The 13254-nt window shown below is 36.8% G+C and overlaps 2 protein-coding genes across 4 annotated transcripts in view; both read right to left on the bottom strand.

The window, feature by feature from the left end:
* Sh (Potassium voltage-gated channel protein Shaker) overlaps positions 1-13254 on the bottom strand; it is a 756962-nt gene that overhangs the window by 200504 nt on the left and 543204 nt on the right. The window lies entirely within an intron of this gene.
* Positions 5098-13254, bottom strand: part of LOC141399086 (potassium voltage-gated channel protein Shaker-like) — a 110240-nt gene continuing 102083 nt past the window's right edge. The window contains exon 2 of the mRNA XM_073977153.1: positions 5098-6247. Coding sequence (XP_073833254.1) covers positions 6244-6247 — 4 coding nt within the window. The 3' untranslated portion in view covers positions 5098-6243. The remainder of the gene's footprint in view (positions 6248-13254) is intronic.

The following is a 13254-nucleotide window of genomic DNA, read 5'->3' as shown; positions in this document are numbered from 1 at the left end:
ACCATTATTTCGATGAGACACATTTTGCCAGTATGAAAGTGTATATAGCCTCGTTAGCATTAATGCATAAATTTGTTGATTGAATCAGTGAGAGGAATACCTAAATTTACTTTTTCTGATCAAGAACATTTACATATGTGCGCTTAAGTGCATGTGATAGCCTGATGTAAGATCATTTTGAAATTAAGTAACGCATGTTGTCCTTGTGGAAACTTGAAACATTTCTTTTGTCACAAAATCCCAAAGGTGCAGTAAGTCGTGCGCACGTGTATAGGTAGATGTGTTGCACGTTGCCAAAAATCCTTGTCCATTACGAGATGGCTGCACTATTCACAGCGTAATTGTGTCAGAACTTGCCCATCGAGGCATGTACTCCGAGGAAGTTATTCACGCGAAATTTAGTTATGGCATCAGCGACTGCATCAGTGTGAATGCTATCCATTCCTACCTGATAAGCTTGTTGATCTACGTGTTTTTCCTTGTAACGTTTTCTCCCTCTAACTAGATCATGAATAACCGTTTTGACACGCCTGGAAGGCGGATCCTGTCCATAACATGATGTTTAGGATGTATCCCACAGTCACACACAAGCAGATACTGCATCGAAGGCATATTGTTAAGCTAACATACGGGAAGAACGTGGAGAAATGTGTATGTCATCCGGTCACACATTTATTTTCTGTGGTAATGAAAACCAAAAGCAAGAAAATGGTACATACAACACAAAGCTGTATCTGAACGTATAATATCTGCACGATGTAGATCTAAATTTCGAAACATCAATGCTACAATGCTACGCACCTGCAGAACCAGATGATGAAGAAACAAAGTCATGCTTCTATGAACAACTTGAAGCACACCTCTGTTTATAATAAGGTGGCGACATTAAAATCCTGATTGGTGTCTTCAATGCTAAAGTCGGTAACAATAACAACAACATGAAATCAGTGCTGGGAAAACATGGTCTGCAGCCAAGATCACCCATATACGTTAACGTGACTGCAACCAAAACATATCGAGCCCTTCCCGCGAAAAAGTTGTAAGCGACAAAAAGCTAATTTTACAGGAGACGGTTTTTAGTGAATAACTTTTGATATAACCAAAATTGTATATTCAAATTTGGTATAGTTCTGTTATCAAATCCTATTTACTGAAAAAATAAAAAAATTGTGGAATATCTTCAATATAACGGTAGTTTGTGTCGCTTACATCTTTTTCGCTGTCACGCTACTTTGAGAAGTGGCGGTTACATAAAAAAAAAATTATTTGAAACAAATCATTTTTTAGAGTAATTTTTATCTACAATTTAAAAACAAAGCACACTAATTTTATAGCAAGTATTTATTCGAAGAGTTATAAGATTAAAACGTATTTCTTGTAGTATAGTTGAATAACGACATGGTATGTAAATGTGCAATTTGATGTAAGCGACAATTCGCTGTCACAAACAAATGTACACAAAAGCAAAAATGGCGCTTACATAAAAATTGTTTTTGCTCTAATTTCGTAACGGTACATGGCTGAGTTCTAAAAATTTGGGAGTTGGTGTGTTGGAATATCCTTCATAGATTTCCGTAAAAAAACGAAAATCGAAAAAATGTCGCTAACATCTTTTTCGCGGGAAGGGCTCGATATATTCTTTTTATTCTCAGCTGTCGTAGTTTAGCAAAGGAAAGACTCGCTCAGAGAGACTGATGCTATTCCTTGATTGCTTTCTGGATGTGAAGACAAGCCGAGGTGCTGATATTGATAGCGACCACCACCTCTTAGATGGCAGCTTCAAGCTGCGTCCTGCTGCGGTTCACACCAAAAAGAAGCCTCCCAAGTACAATACACACAAGCTCCAGAATACAATACAATACAATGTCGCTAGACAATACAAGAACACATGCCTCACATACTTCTTGGTCCACCATTCAAAACATCTGCCACAATAGTGCAACAAATATTCTTAGCACTGAGAGAAAGAACCCACAAACCGTGGATTTCTGACGCAACTCTTCGGGAAATAGCAAAGAGGAAGAGATTAAAAAATAAGTTAAACCACGCTAAAACAACGGAGGCCAAAACCAGAACAAGTACAGAATATCGACACGCGGCTTCAAGAGTTAAAATATTATCACGAAAGGATCGTGATGAATGCTATAATAATATATCAGCAGAAGCGAAAAAGTCAGCGTTGGTAGGAAATATGCGAGGTGTGTACAATGCCATTAAACAACTTGGAGGTAAGAACCCATGCACTACTGATGTGATAACAGACAAAAAATGGGAATGACATTTCATCCACAAAGGAACAATTATCTCGCTGGAGAGAATTTTTCAACACCCCCGTTCCAATGTCAGAAACACTCCAAACTTCCTCCTGGACCTGACCTGAAGGTCGGCGCCCACCGAGAAGAGATATTTCTACTGCCGCCACTACATATTCCGAGGTATTGAGTGTAACTTAAAAATTCAAAATCTCCTGGCCCGAACAATATCCCAGTAGAGCTTCTTAAATACGGTGGTGAACATCTTGCTGAAGCCCTTACTCCTTTAATAAGAGAACACTGGGAGCAAGAGACCATACCAGAATGCTGGAAAGCGGGCATCGTAGTCACCATAACGAAAAAGGTGACCTGAGGATATGGAATAATTGGCGAGGCATAACCCTTCAAAACGCGGTTAATAAACTTTTGTCTACCGTCATTCTACAGCGAATATCCCCAGTAGTAGAAACCATCCTTCGTAAAGAACGAGTAGGGTTTAGACAGGGGCGATCTTGTGTGGATCATATAAACACTGTTCGAATTATAATAGAACAGTCAATATATAACAGCAGTCTCTATCTCCTTTTCGTAGACTTTGAACGCGCTTTTGATACTTTTGATACCCGACCTGCATTCTGGATGCACTGAATATTAAAGGGATTTCTCCGAAAATAATACACCTGATTCGAGACCTTTACAATTGTGCAAAATGCAGAGTTCGCTACAAAGGACAAGAAAGTGAACCCTTTGAGACCTGTTCTGGCGTTAAACAGGGCTGTGTTTTGTGCTCTTGTATGGCTGCACCACTTGGAGCTCCACCCAAACTTCCAGAAAAGACTGCAAACATTCCACAACAAATGCTTAAAGCAAATCCTGCGCATATTCTGACCAAATTGGGTAACGAATACCCAGCTTCTTACACTAGCAAATCGCAAGCCCATCGAAAATGAGATCTGCAGACGCAAATGGCAATGGATTGGCCCTATATTGAGAAGACCACCCAATGATATCGCCAGACAAGCCCTCGAATGGAATCCGCAAGGTCACAGAAAGCCTAGCAAATTTCAGCTAGGTCGGAGGGATATTGAGGCCACAACCATCAATATTCCAGAAATCCGGAGGTACCGTTCTATGGAGGCTATATGAAGACGTGGACCCATGCGGACACATTTTAGGTGTAAAGTTTCACACCCCTTCACTTCAATAAAGAAAGCAATCTATCCTGAGCTTGGTCGCAAAAACAGCCTTGACACCTCGGAAATTGTAATTTTTGTATATATTTTTTTCGCAGAAATTTATGTTTGGTCCATTTGTCTGATAATTGATGATCAATTTTAATTCTGGCTTTCTAATATTTTCATTTACGTTTCGTAGTTCCACAAAGCTAAAGATGGCAATGCATTGCGGATGCAGTAGTTTTTCTACATTTTTACACGTAAGTTTATTTTATCCCAGTTATAAGGCTTTCCTTGTTCAAAAGCTATACCGAGGTCTTTGGGGACTTCAAAACATATTTTGTTTTTTTGTTATTCTTAGGGGTCTAAATAAGGGTTTTTGAGGAGTTATTAACCGATGAAAATAAAAATATTAATTTTATTTATTTATTAATGGCCCCAGATTATTAAATGGAGTTAGTCCTTTTCTGTTTTTGAAATCACAATATATCTACATATAAATCATAAACCACTTCTCTTTATGAAGCCAAAACAAATCATTATCAAGATTATTGAAACGTCATAGAAATCCAACAACCTGCAACGACAACTGCATAGGAGAAGAATCAACAACAACAGCAGCAGCAACAAAACATAATTTAAAAACTTCAATGAAAAATCATTTCAAGGTTTTCAACGATGAAATAAAAATAGAAATGAATTTCCTTGAAATCAAAGGCAAAACAAATACAAAGAGGAGAACAAACAAAGGCAAATAACAACTAGGCGATTTTCATTCATAACTAGGCGCCCTCTTTATTGTTGTCTCTGTGCAGTGTAACGGTGTGTGTGTGCTTTGTTGACATTTCTGTCAAATGTCAAAATATGACTGAAAAACTGAATAAAAAAGGAGGGAGGAAAACTTTCTTACAGCTTCCGGTTGTTGGTGACAACCAGAAGCTGTGCAAAAGCTTTGCAGAGATGTAAAATAAAGCTCAAAAGCTTTATGAGAATGGCTTAATGTAAGAAAGTTCCTGTCTATTTACAGCAGCATCTTTGCCGAAAGGAGATAACTAGAAAGTTATCTTTGTAAGATACAAGTTATTCAACTATGCACCACCAGAGGTCTTTGGTGCTAAAATGTCCTGTTTTAGTCTTCACAAGCTTTGCAACACATAGAAAGCTTTTGGAATTTTCTGAAAAAAAAAACTTTGACGATACGAATTCAGAATCAAAACAAAATGGCTAAAATAATTTTTATCTATTTTCATTTGCCGCAAGAATTTTGATAAAAACAGAAAGTATGATAAAGCTGAAAATGTAAGCACACCAAACGTACAAAGGGAGAAAACCAGGCAAATAAACAAGGAGTAATAATATGAAAGAAAAATATGATACAAACAAATTATGATGATAAAGAAAGTTTAGGAGGAAATAAAGGTGTTGCAGAGCAGGACAAAGAGGGTGGCGAGAGCCGCCAGCACAAATTACTAACGTGTCATACGTAGTAAAATTGCAAAGCCCAGGCGTTGTAAATGCAAGCGCGTATGTGTTTGAAAATATTCTGAAGAATGAAAGAGAAGGCAATACTTTGTGAGCTAAGGAAAAGCTACGACCACCATCACCACTACTACAACTACGATGACTGACCTAGCACGTGCTGTAGCCTATTGTCCGTGTATGTTTGAGTGTTTTCTTTGTTTTTCCTTTTTTGTTTTAATTCGTTCAAACACACATGGGAATTACATAAATATTGTAAGTATTATTTACACAAACTCATCAACTGTATGCTTACACATGGACGGAGGGGAGGGGAAATATATGCCGCAACAGGAAATGACTTGATTTAAAATAACGCGTGAATTTTGTTTTTGTTATTGTTTTTTCATTTCAATTTAAGGTCAAGTAGTTGATGTCTATAATGCGTAGAGGATGTAAAAATTATGAATATTATGATGTGAATTTTTTGTTGTTTTATCCGTTGGCTATACTTTGTGTCTTGAGACGAGTAATAACAAAGTTATGATATAAAAGGTAAATATAGAGTGAAGAAATTGTAAGCATTTAACATTTTTCTGCGAAATGTTGACAATTTTTTTTTGCGGAAAAATTTTATAATCTTGATAACCCTTTACCAACGGTTTGGATTTTTTGTAAAAAGATTTTAATAATTTTGAATTGTCCCAAACCAGTACTCAAAGAATACATACAAAGCGTTGCTTTTCTTTAAGATTTTCTTATCACAGTTTGTTAATTGAAGAGTGTAAGGAACCTAAGTATTCGACAATTGGACCTATGTTAAGGGATTTCGGCATGGACATTTTATATTCACTATTAACTCTATGTGCCATATTGGACATAATTCGTTGTGGTTTAAACCTCCCAAATACCTGAAATCGGAATATATGTATCTCCATATATGTGGGCTTCATAAAAACGTCAACCGTACCTCCCGATTTTCTACATTTTGTTGGTTTTAGTCTCATCATACAACCGAAATGGCTGCAATTTCGTGTTTAGCCATCGTTGTGAGTATCAAACATTCCCCATAGAATATTCTACTTCCAAAACACCCATTAATACTCACGCTACAATTACTATTGTGTTGAATACCAATACGTCTAATAATCTCTGAGATTTTGCTTTTTGTTAAAGCCCGTTGGTGATGCTGCTCATTAGCAAAACATTTCAGTATATTTTCAGATTTTTTTTGATCCAGAATTTTTATGAAGAGCTTGGGTTTGATATTAGCAACTTTGTTTGTTTGACATTTTTGAAAAGAGATATATTTTACTTACGGTTTCTAATTATACAATACTGTTTTTACAAATTTGCACTTACCTAAAAAGAAAATAAAAAATTTATTAATTACTTTATCAAAAAAATTGCAAATGTTATAAGAAAAATAGTTTATTAATTTAATTCAAGTACATTTATGTTACTTAAACACGTGATTATTTCAATGTTTTCAGTATTTGATGACGGATGTTTTTTGTTGAGTTAAAAAGTTAGTAGTAGGATTTCCGACTCCAGCTTGTCATTTTTCACGACTCCGAAGTCGTCTCCAAATGTATTTTTATTTTAATTTTTTCCTATATTTTGCACCATATATATTGAAATTTACATGGAGGTTTCTGGGTAAAATCAGACACTTTTTAAAAATAAGGTTTTTGATTCCCGTTATTTTTTGCTGTGTGATACTGCTCATCAGCAAAACATGTAAGTATATTTTCAGATTTTTTTTTTTGACTAACGGTTCCAGAGCTATCGCGACTTAAAAAGTCGAATTCTCTAAAAACTATATGCAATGAAATACTCACAACTTATTTAATATTGGTCCAATTTAAAACGAATATGTTTTTCTTATGTTTTATTGTCTAATCAGATATTTAGTCAAAAACAAGTGGCAAAAGGCTATAGTCGGGACGGGGCCGATCATGTGTACCCTACACCACTACCCCTGTGCATAAGCTTTTCACTAGTTAACATTTCTTTTAGGGAATAAAATCCGACTACCACCAAACATAATATGCCTCTTCCTCTGTGGGCCCCCATCAACCACCAAAATTTCGTGACTATCCGACCAAAATTCCAAACTTAGCGTGATTACAAAAAATTTAAAAATTGGATATTGCTGACTTTTGCGATATCTCGGTTGTTTGCCCACTTACGCCAACATACTTACATGAATATATAGGAGATCTGTTACTCCTCCATTGACGGTCTTTCCTTTTGGAATATTCCTACCAGAAGCGGAGATATTCGCATAAGAAAAAACTTTGACTTTTCTCCACATAAGCTTTTTGCTTATTCCGACTTCTGAATATTATCCGAACATCACCAAACTTAATAGGCTTCTTCCTCTGCGGGAGTCGCATCAACTCCCAAAAAATTCGTGACGATCCGATCAAAATTTCGACCTGTAGCGTGATTACAAGGAAATTGGAAAATGGGATGCATTACCGACTATTGCGATATCTTCGTTGTTTGACCACCTACGAAAACCTACTGTACATCGTTGTAAAGGTGATATTTTCTACATTCCTTGCCAGGTTTTGCTTTTGATATACCTCTTACAAAAACAGAGCTATTGGCTTTGAAATAAAACGTTGACTTTCTCCAAATAAATTATTGCCCATTTCGACCCCTGAATATTATCCGACCATCATCAAAATCAATAGGCTTCTTCCTCTGTGGGACCCCCATTAACTCCCAAAATTTCGTGACGATCCGATCAAAATTGCGACCTGTAGCGCGATTTTGAAAATAATTGATAAATGGGATGTATTACTGACTATTGCTATATCTCCGTTATTTGGCCACCTACGCTAACCCGCTTTGAATCATTGTAAAGGTGGGATATTCTTCTTTCATAGTCAGGCTTTGCTTTCGGAAGATCCCCAACCAAAGCTGTGATATTCGTCATTATAACTCAAATCGCAAAAATAAAAAGATGGGTTGTATTAGCGGCTATTGCGATTTCTTCTTTCTTTGACCACCTACGACAACCTACTATACATCGTTGAAAATGTGATATTTTCTACTTTCATTAGCAGATTTTGCTTTTGATATACCCATTATAGATGCGGAGATATTCGCTTTGAAATAAAACGTTGACTTTTTCCCCAAATAAGTTTTTTTCCCATTCCGACCCCTGAATATTATCCGACCATCACCAAAATCAATAGGCTTCTTCCCCTCCGGGACCCTCATCAACACCCAAAATTTGGTGACGATCCGATCAAAATTGCGACCTGTAGCGTGATTACAAGGTTTAGATGGACAGACGGACAGACGGACGGACTGACGGACGGACACACATAGCCAAATCGACTCAGCTCGTCGAGAGATTCATTTTGGTATATATAAATATGGGTCTAGGACCATTATTTCGATGCGTTACAAACTTTTTGGCCAAAACCAACTTATAATACCCTCCCCACATAGTGGTGTAGGGTATAATAAGGGGTCTAGGGCGAATATTTCGTGGTGTTACATAAACTTTTGGAGAGACACTATGTAGCATGGGTTAAAAATGTGGCTCTCTACACAGAACTCATTATATATTAGGCAGTAGGCCCGTTATCTAGCAAACACTTTATTGCAATTTACATCAGACGAAAGGTCAGTAGTTTTTTTTTTTCCATGTGTAGGCTACTTTGCGAAATATATGTATATGTCCTCGAAGAATTAAAATATCGACCAAAAATAAAACTTTTATATTTCCCATACAAAAGTAACGGTCCATTTCACCAGCTAAAGAATATCAGATCATCATTCAAAATTGTAGGCATCTTTTTCGATCTATACTCTTAGCCGGTGTAAAATTTCGTGACTATTGATGTAATGTTCCGAAAATTTGGGCTCACGATAACTCCTAAAAGGGACTAACCGATTAGGTCCATACTTTGCACAACGTGAAATTTCCACCTGACTTAGATAAAGTTCTAGTATGGACTCAATCGGTCCACTCCTTCGGGTACCTCCCACACAAAATTTCGAAAAAGTTCTGTTTAGGACCTGTTCGCGAATCTCCTTGATTTTTCTTGTAGCAACTTGTATTCACTGCCCCCCTTTACGATGGTAAAAATTTTATCAGGGGCAAATCCATACTTTCTGAGAAAATAACCAGAAAGTCACAAAAAGCCCCTGTGACACCGTATGTAGTGGATGGAGCGCAAGATAACTCTCGAACGGATTTGCCGATTCGGTCCAAAATTTGGCCTTCCTTATATTTGGTTTAAACTTAGTTTAAGTTCGAAGATAAGCCATATCGGTCCACCCCTTCAGGAAACCAACCCCCCCCCCACCCCCACAAAAGTTCTAAAATGTTCGAAAAATTTGTGCGCACGATACATCTTGAAGGGAGTGACCGATTTGGTCCATACCTTACACATATTTAGTCCAAATTTAGTTTAATTTTTAAAATGGCCCATAAAGGTGCTCTTCTTAGGGTACCTCTCCCATTTTATGAAAACCCAATGAGATATTTTTTTCAATTTTTGAACAAAATGTTAAATTTTTTGAAAAAAAAAAATGTTAAATTTTTTTATACCCTCCACCATAGGATGGGAGTATATTAAGTTTGTCACTACGTTTGTAACTACTCGAAATAATAATTGTAGACCCCACAAACTATATATATTCTTGATCAGCGTGCAATTCTACATCGATTTAGCCATGTCCGTCCGTCTGTCCGTCTGTGGAAATCACTCTAGCGACCGAACGGATTGACGTAGGTGGATGAAATTTTGGGAAAATCTATTATTTGTACGTATGACTTTTGGTATTGAAAGTGGTCTATGTAGGTCCACGCTTTCGTATAGCCCCCATACAAAATGACGCGTGACGCGTCGTCGTTTTAAGGAATTTTTAAGATATTAGATATTTGTCCCATTTTACCACCGAATTGGTTGTAATTTGGTATTTTGTGTCTCCAGAGGCCAAAAAATATTCATACCAAAGTTGGTTTATATAGGTCCACGTTTTGGTATAGCCCACATATAAGGCCTCATATAAAGTACGCGTCATTTTAATATATTTTGAATGTATTAGACCCATTTGACCAAAGAATCGGTTGTAACGTTGTATTTTGTGTTTCCAGAGGCTAAGAAACATTTCTACCATAAAATGTTTATATAGGTCCACGTGTTGATATAGCCCCCATAGAACGGTGAATTCCGATTTGCGGTATTTTGAAGGTTGTGGCCAATTAATCCACCGAAATGGCTGAAATTTGTGGTGGAGTATAAAAAGTTCGGCCCGACCGAACTTAACGCTTTTCCCACTTGTTATTTTTTTTTTATTTTATTTTTTTTTTTTTGGTTTCCTTAGCTGCAATATGTTTACTATCGAATTTCATATAAAAATTAACAATTGGTGACGGCAAAAAATGGGATTTTTGGCCAGGAAAATCGATTCCTGAACAACTTTCCTGCGGCTAGATTTTTTCAACCTTTAACTCTCGAGCAGGATATTGAAAATATTACAAATAGACTACAAGGTGCCGCAAAAGTAATCCTCCTATCAGAAAATGCTATAAATTTTGAGATTGGTCCCTAGTGTCAGTTCTGTTTTGACATTTGTGTAGTAAACACATCCAAGATACAGAACGCGGAATATTGCTGACTATTTATTTGACCAATAATCGGTCGGTGACTTTGGCACAACGTGAATTTCGTCGCAGATTTGCTGGCCGTCCAACGCCTACTGGTGAAACACTGCGACGTTTAGCCGCTCGCCTCGAAGAGACTGGCTGCCAGGCGTGGCAGACCCCAGAGTATCCGTTCTGCAGAGAATATTCCTGCTGTAGCCTAGGATGTCATGGAAGCGCCGTCGACATCGGCCAGACGACGTGACACTCAAATGGGTATCAGTCGACGGTCTTTACAGCGAATTTTGGGACTGGAAAACATGTGGTTCCAACAGGATGGTGCAACGGCACACACTGCACGTGCCACAACCGATATGCTGAAGGATGCAATTCCCGGGCGCCTAATCTTCCGTTTTGGCGATTTGCAATGGTCAGCAAGATCGTCCGATTAGACCGCTCCAGACTTCTTTTTGTGGAGCTTTTTGAAATCGCTGGTTTATGTCAACAAGCCTCAGACTCTTTCAGCTCTTAAAGACAATATCCATCAAGAATGTGTGGACCTATCGCCGGAAGTTTTGGCCAAAGTGATGGAAAATGCCATAAAAAGGGCTCAAATGACTATAAACTGTACCGGCGGCCATTTATCTGACATCATCTCTACTTGATGTAAAAAAATTAAAAGACCAAATAAAAATAATCCACAAGAAGAATCAAAGTTTTTAATTTTTTTAAATTACAGTCAAAAATCATCGGAAGTTTACTTTTGCGCCACCTTATATATCATTGCCTGAAGCCTCGTATGGTACGGATTTGGCCGCAGACTCTGGGGTATCTTCAAATCCACCAATAGTAGAGATAGCTTAGTAAAAAGCTTATTAACTGTGATGCATAATCAATCGAATTACTTAACATAATTATATACATTTTATTTGCTTCAAAACAAATTTCATGTCAACACTTTGTTGACATTTGAAATCTCCCACTTAGATCTTTACAATGTTATAAAATTCATTTTAAACCTTTAACTATAAAAACAAATATTAATTTTTAACAAAGCAATACATATACACTAAAATCCACACATTCATCAACACACACACAGCAATAAAACAACCCGTATCTACTGGAAAATATGTTGACCTAGTGTCATATCCTCTAAATCACATTTATCTTCCCAATCAAACAGAGATGACGATGATGCTTTAACACATCCATCCTACCTCAATAACAATGCTACATCATGTGAGCGAACGTATGGTACGGAGCACAGCAGGAGTAGCCTCATAAAAAAGATTGTGTTAGTCATGATACACATACACACCCACACACACTGTTCCACATAAAAAGTTTAGCGAGCAGTGATTTAACGTTGACAGAGTGACGTTGGTTATGTGTGTGAAGCGATATGTGTGTGACATATTAAGTGTGTGAGTATGTTCGTTCCTATGATAATGATGGTGACAGTGATGACGATGTTGCTTTGCTCTCTTCATTGATGATAATCGGATTCAAGGTTGACTATACACGTTGTGTTGTTGTTGTTGTTGATATTGTGAATATAAGCCACTGTTGCTACTTCTATTCTATATATGAATGTGTGTAGGTGTTGCTTGGCCTGCTAGATATGATGTTTTTCTATGCCTCTCTGTGATGCTCCCTTTTCTAGTTGCGAAAAATTTAATATATGGGGTTAAATGTGATTATCAACGGTTAGGTGGGTTAAACGAATGTTAAAAAGTTTATATGCAGCAAGCAGCATGTTGGTGTGTGTGTTCGTGTGTGTAAATAATGTTTGTTTGAACTCAACTAACCTATTCTTTTCCTAACGCATTCACTCTCGCCATGGGTTAGCGAGCTTCTGTGTGGGAGTATGTAGCCATCATCATCGTCGTCGTGTGAAGATGTAAGTAGCCCACTTCAGACACTCTCGATTATTTTATGAGGGGGTTAGTGTCATGTATTGTCATTTATAATATAACATTTTGACGCTATGTCAGGTGGGAATACACATACACCCATACATAATGGTATTCAAGCATAAGTGTGGTTAATGGCATGTGTAGGGTTATTTTCACACATGTTAATCGAAAAATTAACACACTAGATTTTTTCAAATCGATAATACTATTTATATCTAAAAAAAATATTATTTTTAGATTAATAGAAAAATTATAAAAATAGAAGACAAATATAAACATTTTTATGTTTATGACCGTCACAGAGGGGAATATTTTATACAATACGAACAAAGGACTATAAAATATTTATTTGGCAAAATTTATTTTAATATCAATAAACATCAAAAACCGATTAAAATAATCTACTATTCACTTCAACTTCCCTGTATTAGCTCTCACCAGAATAACTGATCCTGATTTCTAAATCCTCTTATACCAACAACATAAAACTATAATATCCTGCTGTTAGTTATTTCAACTGTCTATTCACGCTGAGAAAACAAAAATTAATGAAAACTAAAAAAACCCGACATCATCTCTTTCTTCCTCTCAACGGTTTATGTTAGTGTTGCACAAACTTCACATTGACATTTTCACAAAGTGCAATCACATCTGTCTATCAGATGGCACAGAATATACACAGTTGCAGATGTAGCAATGGAAAAATGTGTCTGCTTCGAAATACAACAAAAAACAACAAAGCAAAACCTTTCAATGGATCATAAAATCAATTAATGTCAATCATGAATGAAATTGATAGCTCTCTCATCTTTGTTGTTATTGTAGAGGAACTTGTT

The sequence above is a fragment of the Musca autumnalis genome, unplaced genomic scaffold (assembly GCF_047663935.1).
Source record: "Musca autumnalis isolate F117 unplaced genomic scaffold, ASM4766393v1 scaffold_3, whole genome shotgun sequence".
Classification (NCBI taxonomy): domain Eukaryota; kingdom Metazoa; phylum Arthropoda; class Insecta; order Diptera; family Muscidae; genus Musca; species Musca autumnalis.
This window is presented reverse-complemented; position numbering and strand designations above follow the sequence as displayed.